The sequence below is a fragment of the Capsicum annuum genome, chromosome 3 (assembly GCF_002878395.1).
Source record: "Capsicum annuum cultivar UCD-10X-F1 chromosome 3, UCD10Xv1.1, whole genome shotgun sequence".
NCBI classification, from domain to species: Eukaryota; Viridiplantae; Streptophyta; class Magnoliopsida; order Solanales; family Solanaceae; genus Capsicum; species Capsicum annuum.
This window is the reverse complement of record NC_061113.1, coordinates 41,898,625-41,925,550: the sequence shown is the minus strand read 5'-3', so window position 1 is coordinate 41,925,550 and position 26,926 is coordinate 41,898,625. Positions and strand designations below refer to the sequence as shown.

The window sequence follows — 26,926 nt, the reverse complement described above, 5'->3', positions numbered from 1 at the left end:
AAAAAAAAAAGAATTATGCACTTATTTAGTGCACAATTCATAAAAATATGAATTGTGCATTAAATAAGTGTATAATTCATAAAAAAAATAGATTGTGTATTTATTTATTTATTGTACAATTCAAGTTTAAAGTTTTATAACATCGTTCAAAGATTGCTGTTAAATTATAAAGATATTATATATTTATTAAGTGCATAAAGTTTATTTTAATTTTTTTTTCATATGACATAAATTGAGAATTTTTTATTTTTTTTTATTTTTTTTTAGTTGCAGGACATATTTTGGTCACGGTTCTATTTGAGCAGCAACATCATGTTCATGTAGATACCACCCACCCCCCCACCCCTCCAACATAACCCATATCATATCATCATTGGTTTCGCAGACTCTTGTTGGAATTGTGTGATTACTACTACTAATAATTTACATAGAGTGGATAAATTTGAGCAAAACAGAGTGTGCCCATATAGCCACCTACTTATTCAAAGCAAAGGGTCCCTACTCCCAATCTTACCCACAAGCTCCAAATCACTCATTATTGGGTTCTGAGACTTTCTTCAACTCTATTTGTTTTTGGTGTAATTTTACAAACAAACAAGAAAGTAGACAGAATTTAACAATAAAGAAAAGCTTGAAGCTTTTTTGTATTAATTCTTTGATTGATCACATAAGAAAAGCTTGAAGCTTTTTTGTATTAGTTCTTTGATTGATCACATAAAGAATGGAGTTTTGATTCATGTGTCTGGCTTGTCTTGTTTTCAATCTCTCTTCCTAATGGTGAAAAAGGTAGTATAATTCTTTTCCCTCTTCCAAATTATCATTTTTCTTAGCTTGTTATTATTGCTTTTTTTGGTATATGATGGGTCCAATTATTGTCGTAGGCTTCTGATTATCTCATTTGATGATCATCTCTAGTTGATGTATGATGTTTTGCAATAATTGGACCATAATTCTTTCTGATTCAACTAACTGGTAAACTTGGTATCTAAAGGAGTTTTTTGTTTTCCCCTACTTTCTGTATGACATAGAAAAAGGAAAAAGAAAAATGATTTGACATTGAGGGACAAATATAAGTTTGGAGATGAATGTAGATAATTTAGAAATTTTGCCACTCTACTTTAAATTTTTCACTTTACCTCATTTCGTACTATTTTTCTGTAGTTAAGGTTCCTCTTTTAGTATGCTTTGTCATGCCTTGTGTGGTTTTTTGTCTTGGTTTCTCCATCCCTGTTATTTTCTCAAGGGGCTCTCAAGGTCTGGGTACACACTTGCCTCCCCAGATCCCACGTGTGCGACTGCACTGAGTATATTGTTGTTGTTCATATATTATTTTTTGGAGAAGTTTGTGGTTTTGTGTTTATTACAGTGGGATGTTGTACACAAAGAAACATAGAACTATAGAAGCAAGGGAAAGTAAGGAAAGAAATATTTGGCTGGAAAGCAGTAAATTTATTGAGGGGAGGTAGTAATATGGTTGATCATCATCATGTGAATCCTCTTATCCTTTTCATTTTGTTATCCCATGATTGTGACTTTCATGTAAATACCAAAATTCATGAGTGGTACTTGTAGTTTTTTTGTTCTAGCTAATTTCCTTGACAAATGAGCTTAACTCCTTATTGATGTTGCTGACTTTTGAAGGATTGTGTGAGAGATTGTGGAATATGAAGAATGTTAATTGAGTCAACAAAATGGGGAGACCTCAGACTAGTCTGGAAGTACGCAAGATAATGGATTGCCTACGCTCATCTGAACAAATCCCGATGGATGAAATGGTTCCATCTCCTGAATCCCTTGCAACTAAGGATTACATATCAAGTGTCCATTCATCAAGAGCTGGAGAAGCTGGACAGAAGCCTGATACTGGAAATATTGAAGAAGCTGAATCATCTTTGCGTGAGAGTGGTTGTCTGAATTATGAGGTAACTTCCCTGTTTAATTTGTATGTAGCAGAATTTCCATTCGGTGGCAGTTTAACTAAGTTGTCAATATTTTCTAGGAAGCAAGAGCATTACTAGGAAGATACGAATATCAGAAGGGGAACATAGAGGCTGCTCTACATGTTTTTGAAGGGATAGATATTGCCTTGGTGACTCCTAAGCTGAAACTTTCCCTTGCCGAAAGAGTGAAAACTCAAAAGAGACGTTCACAGAGTTCTTCTACACCACCACTGTCCATACACGCTGTGAGTTTGCTCCTGGAAGCAGTCTTTCTCAAAGCTAAATGTTTGCAGGCTCTTCAGAGGTACAAAGGTAGAATATATGCTGCAGTCAATATCTTTATGAACACTTCTTTTTGTACTAGTCATTTCAGTAAGAACTCGGAACCAAAGTAAGTCAAGATATGGATAAAGTGACACAAATAAGTCACTCTTTTAATGTGATACCAAAATAGGCTAAATGGACTTTTTTTTATCACGTTTTATGCCCTTTTTTTTTGACGGAGCCGTTAAACCCAAAACTGTTAAGAAAAATCAGTAAAACGTAATTTTAAATAACGATATGTAAATCGGAATAAATAATTCCGTTTTCTAAATAGTTACTTAAAGTAACGTATTCCCAAAAAAAATATTTGTTAGTCACGTTTTGTCAGAAAAAGCTGAAAAAGTATGAAAAGTAAAACAGTAAAAAATACCAGAAGACCTCCATTAATATGAATTTAGCACTTCAAATTAATTTGGATAACAATGTTATATCCTTCTCAGATACCAGAAGGCCTCCATTTTTCTTTTTTTGGTTTAAAAGATATATATTATTATAAACTAAGGTAGATCATTCATAGTTGTTACGTTTACACTATCATTGATAGCATTGATACCAGCGTTTCCAAAAGTAGCCAAAATATTACTTATAGAAATTGAATATTTTCTTAGTAGTTGAGGTTCCATCCTTGTCTGCTTGTGTTTTTGCTGTGGCAAATTCAGGTGTAGATAGCAAAATGGTTGGGTGGTCTAGCATCTTGTATAGTTTGGAGCCTTCCTTCGCCAAGCTATCAGCCACATTGTTTGCTTCACGAAAAATATTCCGCACTACTGGATTGACCAGTTTTTCCAATAGGGACCTGCATGATTCAATTATACAACAACAACAACAACAAACCCAGTGTATTCCCACCAAGTGGGGTCTGGGGAAGGTAGAATGTACGCAGTTCATACTGCTACCTCCGAAGAAGTAGAGAGGCTGTTTCCGATAGACCGCCGGCTCAAGATGAAGAATAGGTAGTAAGGTCATAGTAAAACATGAAACAGGATGGGTGGCATAACCGGAAAAAGAAATAGGAAATAGTAAAAGTGGAAATTAGAGAGACACGGAAAATGGAAGCAATACGAAAATAAGAGATAGGAAATAAGGAATAAGAAAAGGTCACCCACCTAGTAGTAGCATACACTAGCGGCTCCTACCAATGGACTAACCCGGCTACACAAGAGCTCCCTAACTACTAGTTACAACCCACGTACGCACTAGCCTTCTACCCTTATCCTCAACCTCCACACCTTCCTATCTAAGGTCATGTCCTCAGTAAGCTGTAACAGCTCCAAGTCATGTCTAATTAACTCTCTCCAATATTTCTTTGGCCTACCTCTATTTCTCCTGAAACCATCCAAAGCTAGCCTCTCACACCTACGAACTGGGGCATCCGTGTCCCTCCTCATCACATGCCCAAATTATCTCAGCCTTCCTTCCTGCATCTTATCTTCCACCGAAGCCACTCCCACCTTCTCCCGGATAATCTGATTCCTAACTCTATCCCCTCTAGTAAGTTCACACATCCAACACAACATTCTCATTTTCGCTACTTTCAATTTTTGAATGTGGGAGTTCTTGACTGACCAACACTCCGCACCAAACAGCATGGCCGGCCGGACTGCCACTCTGCAGAACTTACCTTTAAGCTTTAAGGGCACCTTCTTATCACACAACACTTCCGAGGTGAGCCTCCACTTCATCCATCCTGCTCCAATACGTTTAGAGACATCCTCATCAATCTCACCATTCCCTGAATCATAGACCCAAGATACTTAAAACTATCCCTCTTACAAACAACCTGGGAATCCAACCTCACCACGACTTTGTCCTCCTGCTTCAAGTCACTAAACTTGCATTCCATATACTCCGTCTTGGACCTACTCAACTTGAACCCCTTAGATTCAAGGATTTGCCTCTAGACCTCCAGTTTTTCATTCACACCCCCCCGCGTCTCATCATTCAGCGCTACATCATCTGCAAATAACATACACCAAGGCACCTCATCCTGAATACTCTGCGTCAACACGTCTATCACCAGCGCAAATAGAAACGGACTGAGAGTCGATCCCTGATGCAACCTTGTCTCGACCAAAAAATGTTCTGAGTCTCCTCCCGTCGTCCTCACCCGAGTCTTCCCTCCATCGTACATGTCCTTAATGGCTTTGATGTACGCCACCGAGACCCCCTCACCTCCAAGCACTTTGTCATACGCCTTCTCCAGGTCGATGAACACCATGTATAAATTCCTCTTCCTTGCCCTATACTGCTCCATCAATTTCCTCACCAGGTGTATTGCCTCTGTCATCGAGCGACCAGGCATAAATCCAAACTGATTCTCCGAAATGGACACGACCCTCCTCAATCTCCGCTCAACCACCCTCTCCCAAATCTTCATAGTGTGACTCAACAGCTGAATACCCCTATAGTTGTTGCAACTCTAAATGTCACCCTTGTTTTTATATAACGGAATCAACGTACTCCATCTCCAAGCCTCAGACATTTTTGCAGTCTTGAAAATGTCATTAAATAAATCAGTCAACCACTTTAAACCTGCTCCACCAGAAAACTTCCAAAAATCCACAGGAATTTCGTCAGTCCTCGTCGCCATACCCCTCCACATCCTACGGATAGCCTCTCTGGCCTCCTCAACCTTGAAACGTCTACAGTAACTGAAATTCCGATTTTCCTCCGAGTGCTCCAGCCTAAGTTGCATGGACTCGGGTGCGGGTATCCGAGACGATTGCGGATTCGGGAGTCGGATTCGTCAAAATTTAATTTTTAAGATTCGGGGGTGCGAATCCGATTATGGATACGGGTGCGGGGATTCGGCTAAAAAATTAAATATTATAAATATAGTTTTATATTTAAACAGTCATTTCAATTTACTTTTTCCTATGTGTCAAGGAAATTTTATTCCTAAAAAATATTCTTTACTTTTTTCACTTTTAAGGTAATTTCTTTTAGTTACTTTTTAAATTAGGAATAGTATTTTTTATATGGAAAAAAAAATTCTTTTTAATTAGGTAACCTAACGGCTCTCATCTCTCCCTCCCTACCCCCTCTCTCGCTAGCTCCGGTCACCGGCCCCCGTCGCCGTCGCCGACCGTCGGCGCCGACCCGACCCGACCCAACCTCCGGGCCCGACCTCCGGCCCCGGCGCCGACCTCCGGCGCCGACCCTCTCTCCCTCTCTCCCGCACCTGTCCCCAGTCCCCGGCGCCGCCGCTGTCCTTCGGCGCCGACCCGACTCCACCGCCGGCACCGACCTCCGGTCCGCGGCGCCAACCCCGCCACCCTCCGGCGCCGACCGCCGGTTCCAAGCCGGTCCCCCCCCTCCCCCCCCGGTTGTGCAGACCTAACCGTAATCCGGTGACCTCTAACCTTTGTTATTTTCGTTATTTCGTATTTCATTTTATTTCATTATTGCATATTCCATTATTTCAGTATTATTTGTGTGAGCCTTGTATTTCTTTGTTGCTGCTGCTTTGATACTACCACCGTGTATATCTGTATATTTTTTATACTTTCGTGTAGTTGTGGCTGTGGGTGGTAATGGGTGGATAGGGTCATGTCCGAGGGGGTTGGGGCGTGGGGCCGTGGTGGGGGCGGGGGATGAGGAGAGGGCGGGTGTGGGAGGGAGGCCAAGATTTGGCCGGGGGGGGGGGGGGCAGTGGAGGGCGGGACGGTAGGCTGAGGGTTGGGTCTTGGAATATAGGGACCCTTCAGGGTAAGTCCATAGAGCTCGTGAAGATTCTTAGGAAGAGGAGGATCAACATTGCGTGTGTCCAAGAGACCAAGTGGGTAGGGTCTAAGGCTAGGGATGTGGATGGTTACAAGCTGTGGTACTCTGGGAGCGATAGGCGTAGGAATGGAGTTGGCATCTTAGTAGATGAAGAGCTTAGAGGTCAGGTAGTGGAGGTGAAGAGGATCAACGATAGGTTGATGACTATTAAGTTGGTCATTCGGGGGTTTACCCTGAACGTGTGTAGTGCTTATGCGCCGCAAGTGGGATCGGAGGGGGAGGAGAAAACGCGGTTTTGGGAGGCTTTGGAGGAGGTGGTGAGAGGCGCGCCTAGTTCGGAGAAGATTGTTGTAGCAGGGGATTTCAATGGGCACATCGGGGCGCTACCGGGAGGCTTTGGGGATGTGCATGGTGGTTTTGGTTTTGGGGAGAGAAATGAAGAGGGGGCGACCCTATTGGAGTTTGCGAGGGCCTTTGGGCTGGTGGTGGTGAACTCGGGCTTCCCGAAGAAGGACGAGCACCTGATCACCTTTCGAAGCGCGGTAGCCAGGACTCAGATTGACTTTTTGTTGCTTAGGAAAGGGGATAGGGCGTTGTGTAAGGACTGTAAAGTCATCCCGAGTGAGAATCTTTCGACCCAGCATAGGCTCTTGGTTATGGATTTGGGTATAAAGAAGAATAGAAAGAGGAGGAGTAAGGAGGGTAGATCGAGAATTAAGTGGGGCGGCCTGTCGCCAGTGAATGCGTGGGAGATAAGGGAGAGGTTGGCGGGAATGGGGGTGTGGGAGTGTAGGGGGGACGTGGATAGTATGTGGGACAGGGCGGCAAGGTGCATCAGGGAGAATGCAAGTGAGGTGTTGGGTGTTTCTAGGGGCCGGGCTGGGCACCATTGGGGGGATTGGTGGTGGAATGAAGAGGTGGAGAAGAAAGTGGGGACCAAGAAAGGGGTGTATGCTAAGTTGGTGGAAAGTAAGGACGAAGAGGAGAAGCGGGAGTACAGGAAAGAGTACAAGCTAGCGAGGAAGGAGGCGAAGTCAGCAGTCACGGCTGCTAAGACGGCCGCTTTTGAGAGCTTGTATGCAGGGTTACAGGGGAAAGGAGGGGAGAAAAAGTTGTTTAGACTCGCTAAGGCTAGGGAGAGGAAGGGTCGTGACCTCGATCAGGTGAGGTGCATTAAGGGGGAGGACGGTAGAGTGTTGGTGGAGGACGGCCACATCAAGAAGAGATGGCAGTCGTATTTTCATGGGCTCTTGAATGACGAAGGGGATAGAGTTATTGTGTTAGGGGAACTGGAGCACTCAGAGGAGTGTCGGGATTTTAGCTATTGTAGACGTTTTAAGGTAGAAGAGGTTAGACAGGCTGTCCGCAGGATGCGAAGGGGTAGGGCGACGGGGCCGGATGAGATACCGGTGGAGTTTTGGAAGTTCGTTGGAGAGGCTGGTGTAAGGTGGTTGACTGGATTGTTTAATGAAATTTTCAGGACGGCAAAGATGCCCGAGGCGTAGAGGTGGAGTACCATGATCCCTCTCTATAAGAATAAGGGGGACATTCAGAGTTGCGATAACTATAGGGGGATTAAGTTATTGAGTCACTCGATGAAGATCTGGGAGAGAGTGGTCGAGGTGAGGCTGAGACAGATAGTGTCTATTTCGGAGAACCAGTTCGGATTTATGCCCGGCCGCTCGACGACGGAGGCAATCCACCTGGTACGGAGGTTGGTGGAGCAGTATAGGGAGAGGAAGAAGGATCTGCACATGGTGTTTATCGACCTGGAGAAGGCTTACGACAAAGTCCCCAGGGAGGTGCTTTGGAGATGCTTGGAGGTGAGTGGGGTACCGCTGGCATATATCAGAGTAATTAAGGATATGTATGATGGAGCGAAAACCCAGGTGAGGACGGCGGGAGGAGACTCGGAGCATTTCACTGTCCTGACAGGATTGCATCAGGGATCTACTCTTAGTCCCTTTTTGTTTGCGTTGGTGATGGATGTGTTGACGCGGCGTATTCAAGGGGAGGTGCCGTGGTGTATGCTTTTTGCAGACGATGTAGTTCTGATAGATGAGACTCGAGGGGGTGTGAATGACAAATTAGAGGTGTGGAGGCGAACTCTTGAGTCTAAAGGGTTCAGGGTGAGCAGAAGCAAGACAGAGTATGTGGAATGCAAGTTTAATGACGTGAGGCGGGAGAATGAGGTAGTAGTGAAGCTGGAAGCTCAGGAGGTATGTAAGAGGGACAAGTTCAAGTATCTTGGGTCCGTGATCCAGAGTAACGGTGAGATTGACGAGGATGTCTCGCACCGTATTGGGGCGGGATGGATGAAGTGGAAACTCGCATCGGGGGTGCTGTGTGATAAGAAGGTGCCGCCCAAGTTTAAAGGCAAATTTTACAGGGTGGTAGTCCGTCCGGCCTTGTTGTATGGAGCGGAGTGTTGGCCAGTTAAGAACTCCCACATCCAAAAAATGAAGGTGGCAGAAATGCGGATGTTGCGCTGGATGTGTGGACTGACTAGAGGGGATAGAGTTCGGAATGAGACTATCCGGGAGAAGGTTGGTGTGACTTCAGTGGAGTTCAAGATGTGGGAAGCACGATTGAGATGGTTCGGACACGTGAAGAGGAGGGGCATGGATGCCCCGGTCCGTAGGTGTGAGAGGCTAGCGTTGGATGGTTTTAGGCTGGGTAGGGGTAGGCCGAAGAAGTACTGGGGTGAGGTGGTTAGGCGGGACATGGAACAGTTACAGCTCACCGAGGACATGACCCTAGATAGGAAGGTCTGGAGGACGCGAATTACGGCAGAGGATTAGGGCCAGTTCGGGTCGCTAGTGTAGGGAATTACTTGGTGGGGTTTTTATTCTTGTCATGATTCCGTGTTCCGTGTTCCATGTTGTATTACGAATCTGTGTGCTTTCCCCTGCTTTCCTCTGCTTTATATTACTTATGGGTGCCGTATTTATGTTATGTAATCTGCTTCTGTGCTACACTATGTGTTTGTGTGGTATCTCGTGCCTTGAGCCGGGGGTCTATCGGAAACAGCCTTTCTACCTCATTAGAGGTAGAGATATGGACTGCGTACATCTTAACCCCCCAGACCCCACTAGGTGGGAATACACTGGGTTTGTTGTTGTTGTTGTAGTAGTATTTGAAAAGTCAAACACTCACCAGATCTGTATAAATTAGGTTTACCTTTTTAATATAATTTATTTTTTTAAAAATATAATTATTAAAAAATAGGACCACCAACAGTGAGCATTCCGGCGAAATTCTAGCGACCACCACCAGATCTGAGCATTCTATTTTTTCTTCTCATCGAAATTCTGGCGATGATAACACTTCCGCCGGCGACAACCCTTTCGCCGGAAACAACCCACAATCACAGATCTTAGTTTTCTTTTTTCCCATCGAAATTCCGGCGACGATAACCCTTCCGCCGGCGGCAACAATCACAGTCGCCAATTTTCTCCCTTCGCCGGTTTCTCCCTTTCGATAACAGAGACAACTTTCTTCTTGATGTTGGTCAACGTCTCCGGATTTGTTTGACCGAATCCAAAAAGAATCCCGCGTCGGCGTCCGCACCGGTGTCGCACCAGGACGGGTTTGACGGCATAACCGCCGAGTCCGAGCAACATAGGCTCCAGCTCCCCTAACTCAATGCTTCTAACCCCCTCCTCATTCAACAGTCCATGAAAATACTCTTGCCATCTCCTCTTAATGTGAACTTCCTCTACCAAAACTCTGTCATCCTCCCCCTTAATGCACTTCACTTAATTTAGGTCACGACCCTTCCGCTCCCTAGCTTTAGTTAGCCTATACAATCTCTTTTCCCTGTCTTTCTCCTCTAACTCCGCATACAGGCTCTCAAATGCTGCTGTCTTAGCAGTCGTAACTGCTAACTTAGCCTTCTTTCTAGCCACTTTGTACACCTCTTTATTCACCCGTTTCTCATCTTCATCTTTACTGTCAATCAACTTAACTTACGCCCTCTTCTTAATCTCCGCTTTCTTTTTAACTTCTTCATTCCACCACCAGTCACCCTTATGCCATTCTGCCCGACCCCTTGAAACACCCAACACTTCTCTTGCAGTCTCCGTGATGCAGCTGGCAGCCCTATCCCACATAACATCCACGTCCCTTTGCACTCCCACACCCTCGGTCCCGCCACCTTCTACCTTATCTCCAGCGCACTAACTGGCGTCAAGCCTCCCCACTTAATTCTTGGTCGACCCTCCCCGCCCTTCTCTTCTTGCTCTTCTTAATTATCAAGTCCATTACCAGAAGCCTGTGCTGGGTCGAAAGATACTCGAAATGACTTTACAGTCCTTACATAAAGCCCTATCCCCTTTCTTAAGCAGTAGAAAGTCAATCTGAGTCTTGGCTATCGCGCTTCAAAAGATAATCAGGTGATCCTCCTTCTTCGGAAAGCTCGAGTTCACTACCACCAGCCCAAAGACCCTCGCAAACTCCAACAGAGAAGCTCCCTCCCCATTTTTCTCACCGAAACCAAAACCTCCATGCACATCATCATAGCCTCCCGGTAAAACCTCGATGTGCCCATTGAAGTCCCTGCCATGACAATCTTCTCCGAGCTAGGCACGCTTCTCACCACCTCGTCCAGAGCTTCCCAAAAACTCGCTTTCACCTCCTTATCCAAGCCCGCCTGCGGCGCATAAACACTACACACATGCAGCATAAACCCCCCAATGACCAACTTAATCATCATCAGTCTATCACTGACCCTCCTAACCTCCACCACCTGCCCTCTAAGCTCCTTATCCACTAAGATGCCAACTCCATTCCGACGTCTCTCACTCCCTGAGTACCATATCTTGAACCCATCCACATCCCTAGCCTTAGACCCTACCCACTTAGTCTCCTGAACACACGCAATATTAATCCTCCTCTTCTTAAGAATCTTCACCAACTCTACAGACTTACCCTGAAGGGTCCCAATGTTCCAAGACCCTACCCTCAACCTATGCTCTCTCGCGTACCTTTACCACCCCTCACCGAACCAGCCCTGACACCCGACCTAGACCCCACATCCACCCCTGCACTCTCCTCATTGCCCCCTCCCAAAACGACCCCCAGCCCCAGCCCCCTCGGACATGACCCTATTCCACCATCAACCCCCAAAACCACTACTCACAGACCGAAACAAAGCCCCAAACAAACAAGCAAACAAACAAGGCAACAATAGAAAAAAAAGCAGTCACGCACACAACCCCTAACTAGTCTAGCAGCTAGAACAACACAACAATATCCACCAACAAGCGAGCACAGCCAGTCACAACTATAGTCCCAAGGAACAGAATAATACAAAGAAACTAAATTGTAGGAAGTAACTAAAAGTCAAAGTTTAGACGTCACCGGGGTACTCCTGCGTGCTGTTGGTTCTGACAATTTTGTTGTCGAATTTGGTTGCCGGGAATGAGTCGCTGGATCAGGCCCGTCGGAGCTTCGCCAGAATATCGTCGGAGCGTCCTCTGGAACTTGCCGGAAGCTGGACGTTGGCTTGTCTTGGTACCAACCTGCTCTGATCAATGCACCGCCCTTGCCCGTCGCCGGAGTCGAGTCGAGTCGAGCCGGCGGGAACCCTAAACCCGCCGGCGATAGAGTGTCTGGGTGAGGACAGAAGGGGAAGGGAGAGAAGGGGGATAGAAACGGGGGTGGAGAGAACTGGGAGAGAGAGAGAAACGAGGGAAAGAGAGCCCACTTACCTGATGCCGGCGTTATCTACGCCGTCGTTGGCGTCGGCCGTTAAGGGTCAGTGACGAAGGCGGTCAGTGAACGTTAAGCACAAAGGAACGTTAGAGAGAAAGAGCGTTAGCCTTCCGCATGATTCAATTATATTTGCATAAATTGGGGAAGGATGATTTAGGAGTTGTATTACCTCTGTTGAGTCGAGCTCAATTTCGATTGGGAATTTGAGTATGCTAGTTGTAGTCCCTTTAAGCTGTCAGCTCTGAGTATATGTGATTCAAGGAGTGTATTCTTCATGTGAATTCCACTGCCACTCCCCGGCCTTATTTCAGATAACTCCACCAATTCCTCAAACATTATTCTTTTAGTAAGTATGCTCCATCCGTATCTAACTTGTAATGACCACTGGGCGGTGGAATCCATTTAATTTGAATTTCTTTTTTGTCAGTGGAAAACTTTAAAGGAGAACTAAATTGCTTATATTCGAAGGCACGCATTTTGACAATATCAATAGTCAAATAATTCTTTTGATTGTTGAAAACATTTCTATTACTATTTAACCAAATATGCCATAGCACAAACGGGAAAAGTTCAAACGAATCAAGTTGATGCAGTTGAGATGAAGGGGCAATATCTTTGACCAGTTGCATCCAATGACGTTGATGTATGGGGAGAGAGGTGAAGGTTGAGACCTATATCAGACCATATTTTTTTAGCAATGTAACATTCTAAAAAGATATGATGAATGGTTTCCTCATGAAGATTACACACAGTGTATGTAGAATCAGTGCTAATTCCGATGTGGTGGAGATAGGATTTAGTTGGGAGCCTATTGTGTGAGCATTGCCAAAGAAAGAACTTAATTTTATTCAGTGTGTGGAGTTTCCATATCCAATCAAATGCTTAATTTGTAATGGCAGAACAAATAATAGAGTAAATAGAATTAGTAGAAAACATAACATTAGCGTTTAAGGCCTATTAAGGTGCATCACAATCATCTTTAATAGAGCTTAGGTTGACTATAGAGGCCTTAGCAATAGTGTCGTTAGGAATAATGAAGGAGAGTCCTGGGCGGGGGGTCTATCGGAAACAACCTCTCTACTTCTTCGAGGTAGTGGTATGGACTACGTACATTTTAGCCTTCCTAGACCCCATTATGTGGGAATACACTGGGTATGTTGTTGTTATTGTAATAATGAAGGAGAGACTGGAACAGTCCCATTGGCCATTACACCAAAGTTTGAAAGTGTAAGGGTACTTTCTTTTTCCTGTAAGGGTCCTTGGATAAGAGTTCTTAAAGGAGAGGTATTGGACTCCATCTAAAGTTCCACAAATTAATATTGTTTCCTTGATCAGGTTTTCCAGGCAATAGCTTGAGAGCATATTTTTCCACTTCCTAAAATATTCTTCCAGATGAAAGAATAAGAAGCAGCGCTGCAGATCCTATTATATTTATGGATCAAGATGTTAGCCCAAAGAGAAGAGGGAACAGTGAATAATCTCCATGAAAGACTGGTTAGAAAGGCAATATTTTTGTGTCTAGCTTTCCTAATGCCAAGCCCTCCTTGATCTTTAGGAAGGGTTACAATATCCCAATTGAAAGAATGAATTTTTCTTTTTTCAGCAGTAGATCCCCAAATGAAGTCTTTTTGTAGTTTCTCAATAATGTGGCAAATCTTTGCGGGGAGGTAAAAATATTGCATGGTATAAGCAGGGATAACATTTAAAGTAGACTTGGCAAGAGTAACTCTCCCAGCATGATTTAAAAACTTGATTTTCCAACCGCCGAGTCTTTTTCACGTTATCAATGATGTACTGGAAATCATGAGGTTTTGGTTTGTGGTTAAGAACTGGAAGCCTAGATACTTGCCAAAATTATCGGTAGCGTTGATGTTCAATAAATGATTCACTAATTGCTTGACAGAATAGATGCTTTGGACTTGGCAGTGTTGATTTTTGACCAAATAGATTACAAAAGCAATCCAAACAGTCATAAATTGTGTGAATTGATTTAGGATTTGCTTTAGACATGAGAGTCAAGTCATCAACATAAAACAAGTGAGATAAAAGGGGTCCCATTGTAGTTAAAGTAATAGGATCCCAATTAAGTGTGTCCACTTTATAGTTGATGAACTTGGACAGAAGCTCCATGCATAGGATAAAAATATATGGGGACATCGGGTCACCTTGTCGTATTCCTCTTGAGGGAGAGAAATTGCTAGTTCTGTCACCATTTACTAAGATAGAAATGGAGGAGCTACTAATACAACTCATAATGAGTTTGGAGATATTGGGAGGAAATTTGCAATAAAGAAGGATACAATAAACAAAGGACCATTCAATGCGATCAAAGGCTTTTTCTAAATCTATTTTTAGAAGGACACTGCCTTTGGAGCTTTTGGATTGATTAATGTGTTTCAAAATCTCCTGTACAATAATCGCATTATCACAAGCTCTTCTACCCTGCAAAACACTAGTTTGGCAGGGACTAATGAGCTTAACCAAGAAAGCTTTAATACGATTGACAATAATCTTAGTGATGACCTTATAGATAGTATTAAATAAGCCGATAGGTCGAAAGTTTTTAAGATTATTAGCATTCTTAAACTTACGAAATTAAGCAGATGTGGGTTCTATTAAGATCTGCAGGAATTGTCTGAGTTGCAAAGAGATCGTGACAATATTTCAACACAGAATCTTTAACAATGGTCCAGTATTTTGGGTAAAAAAAGGGATGTATATCATCTGGTCCAGGATCCTTGAAAGGTTTGAAAGAGAACAAGGCTTGAGTTACCTCGTGATCTTGGAGAGGTTTGCCTAGAGAAGAGAGGTCAGCATCATGGAAAATAGTGTTGGAGTTCTAGATAGAAGCCATATTGGTAGTGTTGGAGTTCTAGATAGAAGCCATATTGGTAGCATTATGACTGGTAATAAAAATTTGTACAAAATAGTGGAGGGTATGAGTTTTTATCTTGTCATGATCAGTGATCCAAACACCTTCGTCATCTTGGAAAAAAACAATCCCATTTCTCCTCCTTCTATTGATAACCGAAAGATGTTAAAATTTTGTGTTGGCATCACCTTCATTTAGCCAATTCTGGAGCACATTTTCCACTAATCCTCTTCAACTATAAGAATGTCGTTGTATTGTTTCCTAAGTTTTTTATCAAGTTCTTGAAGAAAATCACTATAAGGATAAGCTGGAGACAGATGGATTCCATTTAGTCTCGCCACAGCAAGATTTTTTTCTGCTTAAAAAAGTTGCCAAAATTGTTTTTGCTCCAAATATAGTAGCTTTATCTTGAAAATAATTAATAGCATCATTCAAATTTCTATTAAGCCAAGATTCTTGAACAATGTTTTTGAATTGAGGGTGAGAACAACAAAAACTCTCTAGTCGAAAATATTTTTTACTGGGGGATACAAATTTCCTAGTAAGTTAAATAAGAATTGGATGATGGTCTGAGTATGTTTTAGGAAGATGGGTGATGGACAAATCTGGGTAGATATGTAACCACAAATCAGTAACAAAACATCTGTCAAGTCTTTCTCATATAAGGCTTTTGCGTCTATGTCTGTGGTTTGACCAAGTATAACGATTATCCTTAAAACCGAGGTCTATTAAATTGCAATGATTAATGCAGGATAAAAATTTACTGCTCCTAGAATGATTTATGCGACTATCACCAACTTTATCACTTTGAGAAAGAATATCATCAAAATCACCCGCTACTAACCAGACTGAATTTATCTTACTAGACATGGATTCTAGATTATCCCAGAGTTGTCTACGTCTATAAAGGTCAGTGCTAGCATATATAATACATAAAAACCAAGGTTTGTGATTTGGTTAAATCTGTATCATGACATGCATCTCTTGGTCCGACTAAGTTAGGTGGGTAACACTGACCATTGAAGTAATCCAAAGTAGGACTATTCCACCAGATCTTCCTTGAGCAGGAACTTCTAAAAAATCAGCAAAACCAAACTCATCCTTAGGCTCTCTATGATTGTCCATCTTAGTTTCTAGAAGAGCCACCATGTAAGGTTTGTGGTTAGTGATCAACTCCCTAAAATTTCTCCTGAAGGTAGCATTGTTAGCACCTCTCACGTTCCAAACAACAAAAAAAGTGGGCCTATCATGAGAACACTCATTTGGGGGTTTAAGGGGGGTGGATTCTCCCTTGGAAATTGGCTTGACCTCAAAGTTGTCACTACTACTGCATATGTGGCCAATATCAGACTCAGATTCAGTAAGCGTTTCATTAATGCCACTAGATAGTCCGAAATGTAATTTTTGTCCTCTCTCTGTAGGAAGATCATGAGGGCTACGTTTTTGAGACTTAATATTTCTGTGGACGAGCCCTTTAGATGGTGAGTTTCCTCTACCTCCTCTACCTTTTCTTGTTCCTGAGGAGCTAGCGTTGGGTGTTTGATTGGATTGGAAGATGGGAGTTGAAGCATTTGATTCTTGGTCAATAACATCCCCTCTATCAATGGTTGAGCTAAGAGTTTCATGTTTTGGAGGATGATCACGGAAGCTAATATTTGGGAATGATATAATGGGAGAAAATGGACTTTCCAGTTCGTGGTCTCAACATTTTCACTGTTTATATTAGAGAAAGTTGATGGATTTGGGGAATCAACCTGCTGGGACATGGCCATTTGGCCATTTTCCGATGTTGGTTGTCCAGAAATTTTTGATTGTTTGTCCATATTAGCCATACTGGCAGTTTCGATGCTAGTAGTCATATTGCTAGAGCTAAACTTAGCCTTTTTCTTATAAAGGACTATTTGATATCAATTGATCGTTAATATCATTTTCTGCCAGGGCAAGAGCACTAAAAGGATTTTTTGTTTCTATTGATTTATAACCCTGTTTGTGGACGGATGATAAGCATTAGTCAAAGAATTATCAGTAGTGACTTGATTCTGAGTAGTAATATCATTTAAGGGATTATTTGGGGCCTGAGGGAACCGGTTAATTGATTCCAGAGAACTAAGCTTCAAATTAGGGTTAATATTGGATTGAGAGCCCGACAAAGAACTAATATTTAAATTACTCTTAATTTAAAAGCAAGCTTTTGGGTGGTTAAAAACTTATCAGAATCCGCTGTGAATATTTTGACATTTATATCTGTATTTGGGCTATTGAAACGTGCTGAATCTAGCTGAGTACCCTTTTTTTTAATGAAATTTTCCTTCTTTGAGGGAATGCAACCATGTGCCATTCTTGTTGTACTTGAGTATTTGCCTGCACGGTTGATGGGGTTTCCCGTACTGCTTCCTGATCCTTAGAGGTATGATAGCACTTGGCTTGGGTATGCCCAAGCCCTGCAGTTCTTGCAAAGATATCCTTCCCCCTCAGACGATTTTTTGCCGATGAGTACCAATTTGTATACCTGATAGAACTGGTTCATCTAAGGGAATCTGGACATATAACCTTGCATAGCGTCCCTTTAATGTTGCGCTCATGCAGGCATCAACCTTTAGCAATTCTCCAATTGAGTTACCAATCTTAGTGTGAGAACAGCACCGTCATAAACTCTGTCGGCAGTTGCGGGAGTCTAACCCAAACTGCAGAAAAGATTTGCTTTGCTTCTGAAGCCACGAAATTGGGTTCCCATCCTTTGACGGAGAGAAAATGCCCATTAATGAACCATGGTCCATTGCTAAGAACTTTCATCATATTTTCTTCCTTTGTAAACTTCACGGGAAATTGCTCTGAACGTCTCCATAGATCTTGAATTTTTGTTTTGAGATAATGATGAACAATTTGTTTTCCTAGTAACTTGATGATTAGAGAGAATTTCCAAGGTGAGTGTAGTTTGGTTTTTTCTTCCTCGGAAAGATGAATGACTTTAAATCTGTTGGTCACCGTATCATCTTCTATCGGTGGTTCCAATTGATTTTGTATCTTTGCTCAGCAAAGTATTATTGGAGAAATCCATTTTGATTTCAGAAATTTTGTCACTGAGTAGAAGCTTGTCTTGAAGCTAAATTTTGACGTAGCGAGACATCCATTTCTGTATCGTTTTCATCGATATTTGGTAGTTTGGGAGGGATGGATTGAGGATTTTGGTTTGGATCCATCTGATCTAGTGGTATGAAAGTGGTTATTTTGGAGTATTCTGAGTGTATTGGTAAGTTGTTATCAGGCCATACAGCTACTAAAACGTAGAAGACCTCCATTTGGATAAGAATGGTTTAATATTTGCTATTTTAGGCAATAGATTCATTATATGTCTCCTGTTTTTTTTATTCTTCTGATAGTTCAGATTGTCATCTTCTTGGCTTAGTATTCCTCTTCTGTCCTCATTAAAAGGACACAAATAATAGAAATTTGGAGTTTTGCATGATTTGTAATAGCCTTGAATTGATATTCTTACTCTTGGATACAAGTGCAGAACAAGTAATTGCCATAAAGAATAATTATGCTGAAATAATGAATTGTATGTCTAGTTGAATACATTATAAAAAATCGCAGCCATGTGACAAAGAGTGGTAAGATAAATCTAGTAAAATCCTTCATTCTCCTATGAGAATGGTGTTCCTAATTATGGACTAGTACCAACTATTTATCTAGAAAAGGAAGGAAAGCGACGGATTAGTAGTGGCAATGTGTGCGAATTTTTGTAAATGCCACCACACCGGTGTTAGATTCTCCAAAATTACATTACTTTTGAGGATCTGAACCACGTCGGTCAGTGATTGTTTTGTTGTGTTTATTACAATTTTAAAGAAAATGTAACGATTGTAAGGTCATTCCGAGTTAGAACCTCTCGACCCAACACAGGCTTCTGGTGATGGATTTGGGGTTAAAGAAGGATAAGAAGAGAAGGAGTGGGGAGGGTCGTCCTAGAATAAAGTTTGGGGGAGGCTTGACGCCGGTAAGTGCGCCGGAGATAGGGAAGAAGGTGGTGGAGATGGGGGTGTGGGATTGTAGGGGGACGTGGATGGTATGTGGGATAGGGCAGCTAGGTGTATCAAGGAGACGGCTAGAGAGGTGTTGGGGGTCTCGAGGGGTCGAGCTGGTCAACGTCAGGGGGATTGGTGGTGGAATGAAGAAGTAAAGAAGAAAGTGGAGACTAAGAAGGGGGCGTATGCTAAGTTGGTTGAGAGTAAGGATGAAGAGGATAAGCAGGAAAATAGGGAGGAGTACAAGTTAGCTAGGAAAGAGGCTAAGTTAGCAGTTACGGCTGCTAAGACGGCAACTTTTGAGAGCTTGTATGCGGGATTGGAGGAGGGAGATGGGGAAAAAAGGTTGTATAGGCTTGCTAAGGAGAGAGGGGAAGGGTCGTGACCTCGATCAAGTGAAGTGCATTAAGGGGAGGATGGTAGTGTGCTGGTGGAGTACGCTCATATTAAGAGAAGACGACAGTCGTATTTTCATAGACTCTTGAATGATGAGGGGGACAGAGACATTGTGTTAGGGGAGCTGGAGCACTCGGAGGGGTGTCACGATTTCAGGTATTGTAGGCGTTTTAAGGTGGAGGAAGTCAGCGAGGCTATTCGCAGGATGAGAAGGAGTAGGGCGACGGGACCACACGAGATTCCTGTGGATTTTTGGAAGTTTGCTGGCGGGGCGGGTTTAAGGTGGTTGACCGAATTGTTTAATGGCATTTTCAAGACTGCAAAAATGCTTGAGGCTTGGAGGTGGAGCACCATGATTTCTGTATATAAGAACAAGGGTGACGTACAGAGTTGCAACAACTACAGGGGTATTAAGTTGTTGAGTCACACTATGAAGATTTGGGAGAGAGTGGTCGAGCGGAGGTTGAGGAAGATAATGTCTATTTCGGAAAACCAGTTTGGCTTTATGCCCGGTCGCTTGACGATGGAGGCAATTTACCTGATACGGAGACTGGTGGAGCGGTATAGGGAAAGGAAAAAAGATCTTCACATGATATTTATCGACTTGGAGAAGGCCTACGACAAAGTCCCTAGGGAGGTTCTTTGGAGATGCTTGGAGGTGAGTGGGGTCCCCGGTGGCGTACATTAGATCGATTAAGGACATGTATGAAGGAGCTAAGACTCAGGTGAGGACGGCGGTAGGAGATTCAGAGCATTTCCCTATCTTGATAGGGTTGCATCAGGGTTCGACTCTTAGCCCTTTTCTGTTTGCTTTGGTGATAGATGTTTTAACGCGGCGTATTTAAGGAGAGGTGCCTTTGTGCATGCTTTTTGCGGATGATGTAGTATTGGTTGATGAGATGCGGGGAGGTGTGAATGATAAATTGGAGGTTTGGAGACAAACCCTCGAGTCTAAAGGGTTCAGGTTGAGTAGGAGCAAGACAGAGTATATGAAATGCAAGTTTAATGACTTGAGGCAGGAGGACAAGGTGGTAGTTAGGTTGGATTCCCAGGTTGTGTGTAGGAGGGATAGTTTTAAGTATCTCGGGTCCATGATTCAGGGAAATGATGAGATTGATGAGGATATATCTCACCGGATTGGGGCAAGTTGGATGAAGTGGAGGCTCGCCTCGGGAGTGTTGTGTGATAAGAAGGTGCCGCTCAAACTTAAAGGAAAATTTTACAGAGTGGCAGTCCGTCCGGCCATGCTGTATGGAGCGGAGTGTTGGCCAGTGAAGAACGCCCATATCCAAAAATTGAAGGTGGTGGAAATGCGGATGTTGCGTTGGATGTGTGGGCTTACTAGGAGTGATAGGGTTAGGAATGAGACTATCCGGGAGAAGGTTAGAGTGGCTTCGGTGGAGGACAAGATGCGAAAAGTTCGGTTGCGATGGTTCGGACATGTGAGGAGGAGGGGCACGGATGCCCCAGTTCGTAGGTGCGAGAGACTGGCTTTGGATGGTTTCAGGCGGGGTAGGGGTAGGGGTAGGCTGAAAAAATATTGGAGGAAGGTGATTAGACGTGACATGGAGTAGTTACAGCTTACTGAGGACATGACCCTAGATAGGAAGATTTGGAGGACGCGGATAAGGGTAGAAGGTAAGTGCCTGCGGGTGGGCCGTAGTCAGTAGCTAGGAGAGCTTTGGGGTGCGGGTATGTGGGTGGGGGTGCCTTTGGTTTGTTAGTATAGGGTATTACTGTGTGGGTGCCTCTTCTATATTGTGCCAACTTATTTCATTTTATGTTGTATTTTGAATTTGCTTATTATTCTTTGTCCTGAGCCGGGGGTCTATCGGAAACAACCTTGCTACCTCTCCGGTGGTAGTGATATGGATTGCGTACATTTTACCCCCCAGACCCCACTGTGTGGGAATACACTGGGTTTGTTGTTGTTGTTGTTGTAGCGATTGAGAGCTACAGTGTTACTATTTCACAATGATCTGTGGTTCTGGAAAGATTTTTCCTTTTTTTTTACTTTCATAATATTTCAGCTTTTTCTGGAAAAAAGTATCTAATTACAATTTTTTTTTTTTTTGGAAAATGGAATTATTTATTCCGATTTACAAATCGTTATTTAAAATTACGTTTTACTGATTTTTCTTAACAGTTTTGGGTTAACGGCTCCGTCCAAAAAAGGGATAAATTGTGATTAAAAAGTCCATTTAGCCTATTTTGGTATCACATTAAAAGAGTGGCTTATTTGTGTCACTTTGTCCATATCTTGGCTTAGTTTGGTTTCAAGTTCTTTCAATAATGGACAAGTTTGTTCACTTTACTTCATTTATTAGTATTTTACTTTATCAGTCAGGTACAATGGCACAGTACATAGTAATATATTTCTCATTTTACTGGCTTCCTTAATGTTTTCTTTTCTGGAAAGTGGTTGCATTTTCATCAGTTTTGCATGATGATATTCTGAAATGTTTGCACTTTCTGTCTGTACTTTTGCTAAAGTATCCTTCACTTATCTACTTAATTGAGTCAATAAATTATCCTGAAAACCTGTGGATTACCTTGTTTTTTTAAATGCGTTTGGATTTCCGACAATGTACTGAATTCATACTTGATACTCTTGATGAATACTGAGAACTAAAAAATATCATCTGCTACACCCATCCCAAGTGTATCAGTGATCTTAAAATCTTTTGCTTGGACTGTATGTTGGTTTCCATAAATGGGCGTGCTTTAGGCTTTTGATCAGACATGCTGATTAAATACGTTTTGACATATTCAATGATTTCACTTGGGTCGTACCTTGGCTTTGTAGTTAAATTTTCCACTAGACTTGTAAGAGAAAATTGTCCTTTGTCTCCTAGCTAGCACACATTTTGGTCTCTGCCTCTGGAGGTAGATTCTGATTAACTTTTATTCTGCCATGTGAGTATAATCAACGAGTGCACATGGTGACAAGGAAGAATAATATGGTACCTGAAAGCTTAGCCACTGCTGTTTTTCACCCTATATTTATCTAATGTATTTCCGATATCTTTTTGCAGAAGCTACACAATCTTGTACAGTACTTCTGGACATTCTTGAATCTTCATTGCCAGCAGGCTTGCCTGAAACCTTTGCTACTGATTGTAAATTGCAGGATACTCTCAGCAAGGCTGTTGAGCTGCTTCCTGAATTATGCAAACTTGCAGATGCTCCTCGAGAAGCAATTTTATCATACCGTCGAGCTCTTCTGCATCAGTGGAACCTTGACATCCAAACTACTTCAAGGATTCAGAAAGAATTTGCCATATTTCTTCTCTATAGTGGAGCTGAATCATGTCCGCCTGATCTCCGATCCCAAATGGATGGTTCATTTGTCCCCAGAAACAATACAGAAGAGGCTATTCTTCTCTTGATGATTTTATTGAAGAAGATTTCTCTACAATGGATAGAGTGGGATCCTTCAATTCTTGACCATCTCTCATATGCATTATCTATATCAGGTGGTTTAAAGACTTTAGCTTGCAAAGTAGAAGAGTTGCTTCCCAGAATTATAGATCGGCAAGAGATGTATCTTATTTTAACTCTCTGCTATTACGGAGGAGGAGATGACTTCACTGCATTGAACTTGTTACGGAAACTGTTGAGTAGTACAGAGGATCACACCTGTGTTTCAGGCTTGTTATTTGCTTCGAAAGTATGTGCTGAAATCCCAGATTGTTCAAGTGAGGGGATAATTTATGCTCAAAGAGCTATTGAAAGCCTGCAAGAACGATGTGGTGAGTTGCTGGGTGTTGCCAATTGTGTGTTAGGGCTCTCACTTACAGCTCATTCTAGAACAATACTGACAGATTCCGAGAGGGTTAAGATACATGCAGATGCACTTAAATTCTTTGAATCTGCTGGAAAGCTAACAAAGATGAGTGATACTAATATCATGTACCATCTTTGTCTAGAGAATGCTGAACAAAGGAAGTTGGACACCGCAGTGCGTTACGCTAATTGGTTGCTTAAACTGGAGGTTGGTTCTACTCTGAAAGGGTGGATGTTACTGGCACGGGTGTTATCAGCTCAGAAACGGTTTCTGGATGCTGAAACTGTCATTAATGTTGCCCTAGAGCAGAGTGGAAAGTGGGATCATGGAGAACTGTTGAGGACCAAAGCTAAACTTCAAATCGCGCAGGGTCAAGTGAAAAATGCTATAGAAACATATACTCAGCTTCTTGCTATTCTTCAGGTTCAGAGAAAAAGCTTCATATTGGGGGAAAATCTCAAGGTAAGCAAGTCTTTCTCTTATAAGCTGAAATGGAGTTTCACGACAAAATCTTTTTTTATCTGTCTTATTTGATGCTTTTATAGGTTGTAAGGGGTTTGCTAGAAAAATGACCATGTTGAATAATGAAAGAGGTCTCACATGGATGGTTAATGAGATAGGTGGCCTCTTTATAAGGCTTAGACAATCATCCTTGCTTTGAGCTAGATTTTGGGGTGTGAATTAGGTCCGAGACCTATTTTTACATGGTATCAAAGTAGGATCCATCTCACCCAATGTTGGGCCCCAAATTAAGAGCTGTCCACGCACTAGATATCCAGTCCTGAATGTGAGGTGGGGGTTGAAGAATGAAAAAAATCTTGGGAAATCCTCCTCCCTTTGAACTAATAAGCTGTTGGGGTATGAGTTAGGCCCAAGACCTAATTTTACATGGTATCAAAGCAAGACCCATCTCACCCAATGTTGGGCTCCTGAGTTAGGCCCAAGACCTAATTTTACATGGTATCAGAGCAAGACCTACCTCACCCAATGTTGGGCCCCAAAATTTAAAATCGTCTATGCACTAGATGTCCGGTCCTGAGCATGGGGTGTTGAATAATAAAAAATGTCCCACATTGGTAGTTAATGAGATAGGTGGTCTCTTTACAAGCTTGAACAATCCTCCTCATAACAACAACATACCCAGCGAATTCCTACCAAGTGCGGTCTAGCACTAGATGTCCGATCCTAAGCGTGGGGTGTTGAATAATGAAAAATGTCCCACATTGGTAGTTAATGAGATAGGTGATCTCTTTACAAGGCTTGAACAATCCTCCCTGTAACAACAACAACATACCCAGCAAATTCCCACCAAGTGGAATCTAGGGAGGGTATAATGTATGCAATCTATAGAGCTTGAACTATGTGTATCAATTACCAAGTTGGTTAGCTAGCAATTGTTCAGGTGCTTGTTAATATAAAATTCCATGGCTATTGAAATCCAACAGAGATATCCGGTCATTTGGAGATGAATAATCTCTTAAAAAAAAAATTGGTTACTTCATAGTACAACTGACACCAATGAGTAGCCGAGTGTGCAAGGCGTATCGACAAAGGTAAAAGGTTAAACAGTAAGACAAAACCCGGGGAATTGTTTTTTTTAAAAAAAAAAAAAAATGGGGCAGCGAAAAGGGGTTAAAATGACTCTCTTTGGATTGAAATGACTTTCAAGCTTTCAATAAGCTTTCAATGGCTTTCAATAATTTTCTTAAGCTTAGGAGGGCTTTAAATAGCCAAATTACAATAACAAACTGCATAATTTAAAATTCAAAAAGCCTAAACTATCTCAACAACTGAACAACCTAATTTTAAAATTCAAAATTCAAATTCATCCTAAATCAAATAACTTATTTTTCTAAAAACTACTGCAGTAACTAAATGCAAAACTCAACAGGAATTAAGGGAGGAGGGACTACATGTTGCATGCTGTATTGCTTCCTAAAACAAATTGCTCGGTGATGCTTGAATATCTCAATTAAACCATGCTTCTCATGCAAATACACCAAATTGGGATATTGGCAGACCGAAGCACGTCTTTATTTCTCATTTCAAATGCTCTTGTTTGTTTCATATGGTTACATATTGCATAACTGTCCAATGCAGCTTGTCCGTTTGGTAATTCAGGAAAGATTTTTCCCTTTTTATGTGTATGTATGTGGAGGAGGGGTTGGGTAGGTGGTAGAGGGAAAGGTAATGCCTTTATCACTGTCTCCCTGACCTTTACAAGTGTGATTGTTATAAATGTTAGGCATTTTCCTCTGGTATTACTAGCTAGCTTTGGCCCTTGGAAAGTCTTGAGTTGCTTAGCACAATAGTGGTTTTCTTGACATAGTGAGAGGTGAATTATTACTGATATGACCTCAAAGCCTCATTATAAACCTTCGGCACATGAATATGTGGGGCTTCTCTTGCTTCTTTTAATGTGCAACCTTGCAGACTTCGACTTTTTCACTTGTCCTTCTTAGGGATAAATACTTCTCTGGTTTAGCCCATTTGGTTGCCTTACTTTCTTAAAGTTAATTTCTTCTTTTTTTTTGTGGATAAAGAAGTATAAATTTGATTTTATGTACGTAACAGGAGCTTGGAGAGCATTGCAGAACATTGGAGCTGGAAACCTGGCTGGATCTTGCTTCCATTTACATTAAATTATCTATGTGGCGAGATGCAGAGAAGTGCCTTTCCAAAACTGAGGCCGTTAGTTCATATTCAGCTTGTAGATTGTATACTGCTGGTAGATATATCTCACAGTTCTCCCCTTGCTGTGCTCACTATTCTTAAACATATGCATGTAACTCAAAATGTTCGTGTCTGCTGATATATATTCATGAGAAAACCAACAAAAACATAATTACAAACCCTTGTTGATTTAGTCAGCTTAGCGATGGGGGGTGGGGGGGACGGACTTTCTAGGTTGGATCCAGTGATTGGGACCATTAATCCAGTGTTATGGAAAGTGTTTAAGGAGTTTTTATCTAATCTCTTGCAAGTTTATAAAGTCCAAAAATCTGGTTTTATGGGACTTGCTTCTATATGGAATGCCTTTAGATGATTCACTTAATTTTAAAAAAAAAGTCCTCCCATTTTACCTATAGCGAAGTTTCAAAGGCTGATTTCAACATTTGTGTGATATTTTCCCCATTGAACCTATGTTGTTCAAAAGTTTTTCTATTAAGTGAATTTTCCCTTTTACTGTTGCTTGAATTCCGTTAAACCTTCTCCTCTACATCCTAGGATGTTGAATTTGGCTATTATCTTCTAGGCCTTCTAATGTTGCCAGCAGAGAATCCCATAGATTACTGGTGCTTCAGCTATATACAAGTAATGGGTTAGGAAAATTTGTCTGATCTACAATATCAAATATGTGGGCTGTGATGTGGGGGAATCAACTTCTTGGTTACCAACATTCTTTTGGTTAGCGACTCCAGCATCTTCTACATGAAATAGTTATTAGCGGCCATAGGTGTAATGATCATCTTGCCAAGTTTTGAGTTTTTACATGGTATATATGCATCTCCTGTTCATGGTTCGGCTACTTCTTTGTAGTCTTACTGGTTCATACATTTGGTGGCTTTAGCAAATTTTGATGCCTATGGTGGCATGGTGAACACTATTTTCTTCACACTTGTTTGTTTATGATCAACTAATTCTTTCTGCCAATTAGTAGGCCGTTCTGATCATGTGATATATTTTCGTGTCATACTCAGGTTTGCTTAACCAATCGAAGGGCCTATATAAATCAGCACTGGAAGACTATAGCAATGCTTTGGCTGTTAATCCATCCCATGTACCTAGTCTGGTATCAAGTGCAGTGGTGCTTAGGAAGATAGGTAAACAGTCTCCTGCAATTATTAGAAACCTTCTAACGGAAGCACTACGGCTTGATAGGATGAATGCTTCTGCATGGTATAATCTCGGGCTGCTATACAAAGAGGAAGGTTTAGGTTCAGCATTGGAAGCTGCTGAGTGTTTTGAAGCTGCTATTCTACTGGAAGAGACTGAACCTGTTGAACCATTTAGATGACTTCCTCCCTGTACATAACATATTACAGATTTTCAAGTTGCAATCTGTGCATCTAATGAATCCATCTCGAGAGCTGTGAATGTGTAGTTCAATAAGAGTGGGGCGAGTGCCAATTTTTCTTGTGTT

At 42.0% G+C, this 26,926-nt stretch overlaps 1 protein-coding gene across 2 annotated transcripts; it reads left to right on the top strand.

Annotated features, from left to right (window-relative positions):
• Positions 1-351: 351 nt before the first annotated feature.
• Positions 352-26,926, top strand: LOC107863890 (protein NPGR2). 2 transcript variants are annotated; one of them, XM_047409315.1, is made up of 7 exons: positions 352-786; positions 1,642-1,922; positions 2,000-2,252; positions 22,031-22,747; positions 22,925-23,244; positions 25,357-25,510; positions 26,484-26,926. In XM_047409315.1, exons 2-7 carry the CDS (start codon positions 1,692-1,694, stop codon positions 26,798-26,800), a joined length of 1,992 nt encoding a protein of 663 aa, XP_047265271.1. In that variant the 5' UTR covers positions 352-786; positions 1,642-1,691; the 3' UTR covers positions 26,801-26,926. The 2 variants fall into 2 exon arrangements, with proteins under 2 accessions (XP_047265271.1, XP_016565564.1); XM_016710078.2 differs by having other exon boundaries at positions 353-786; positions 22,031-23,244.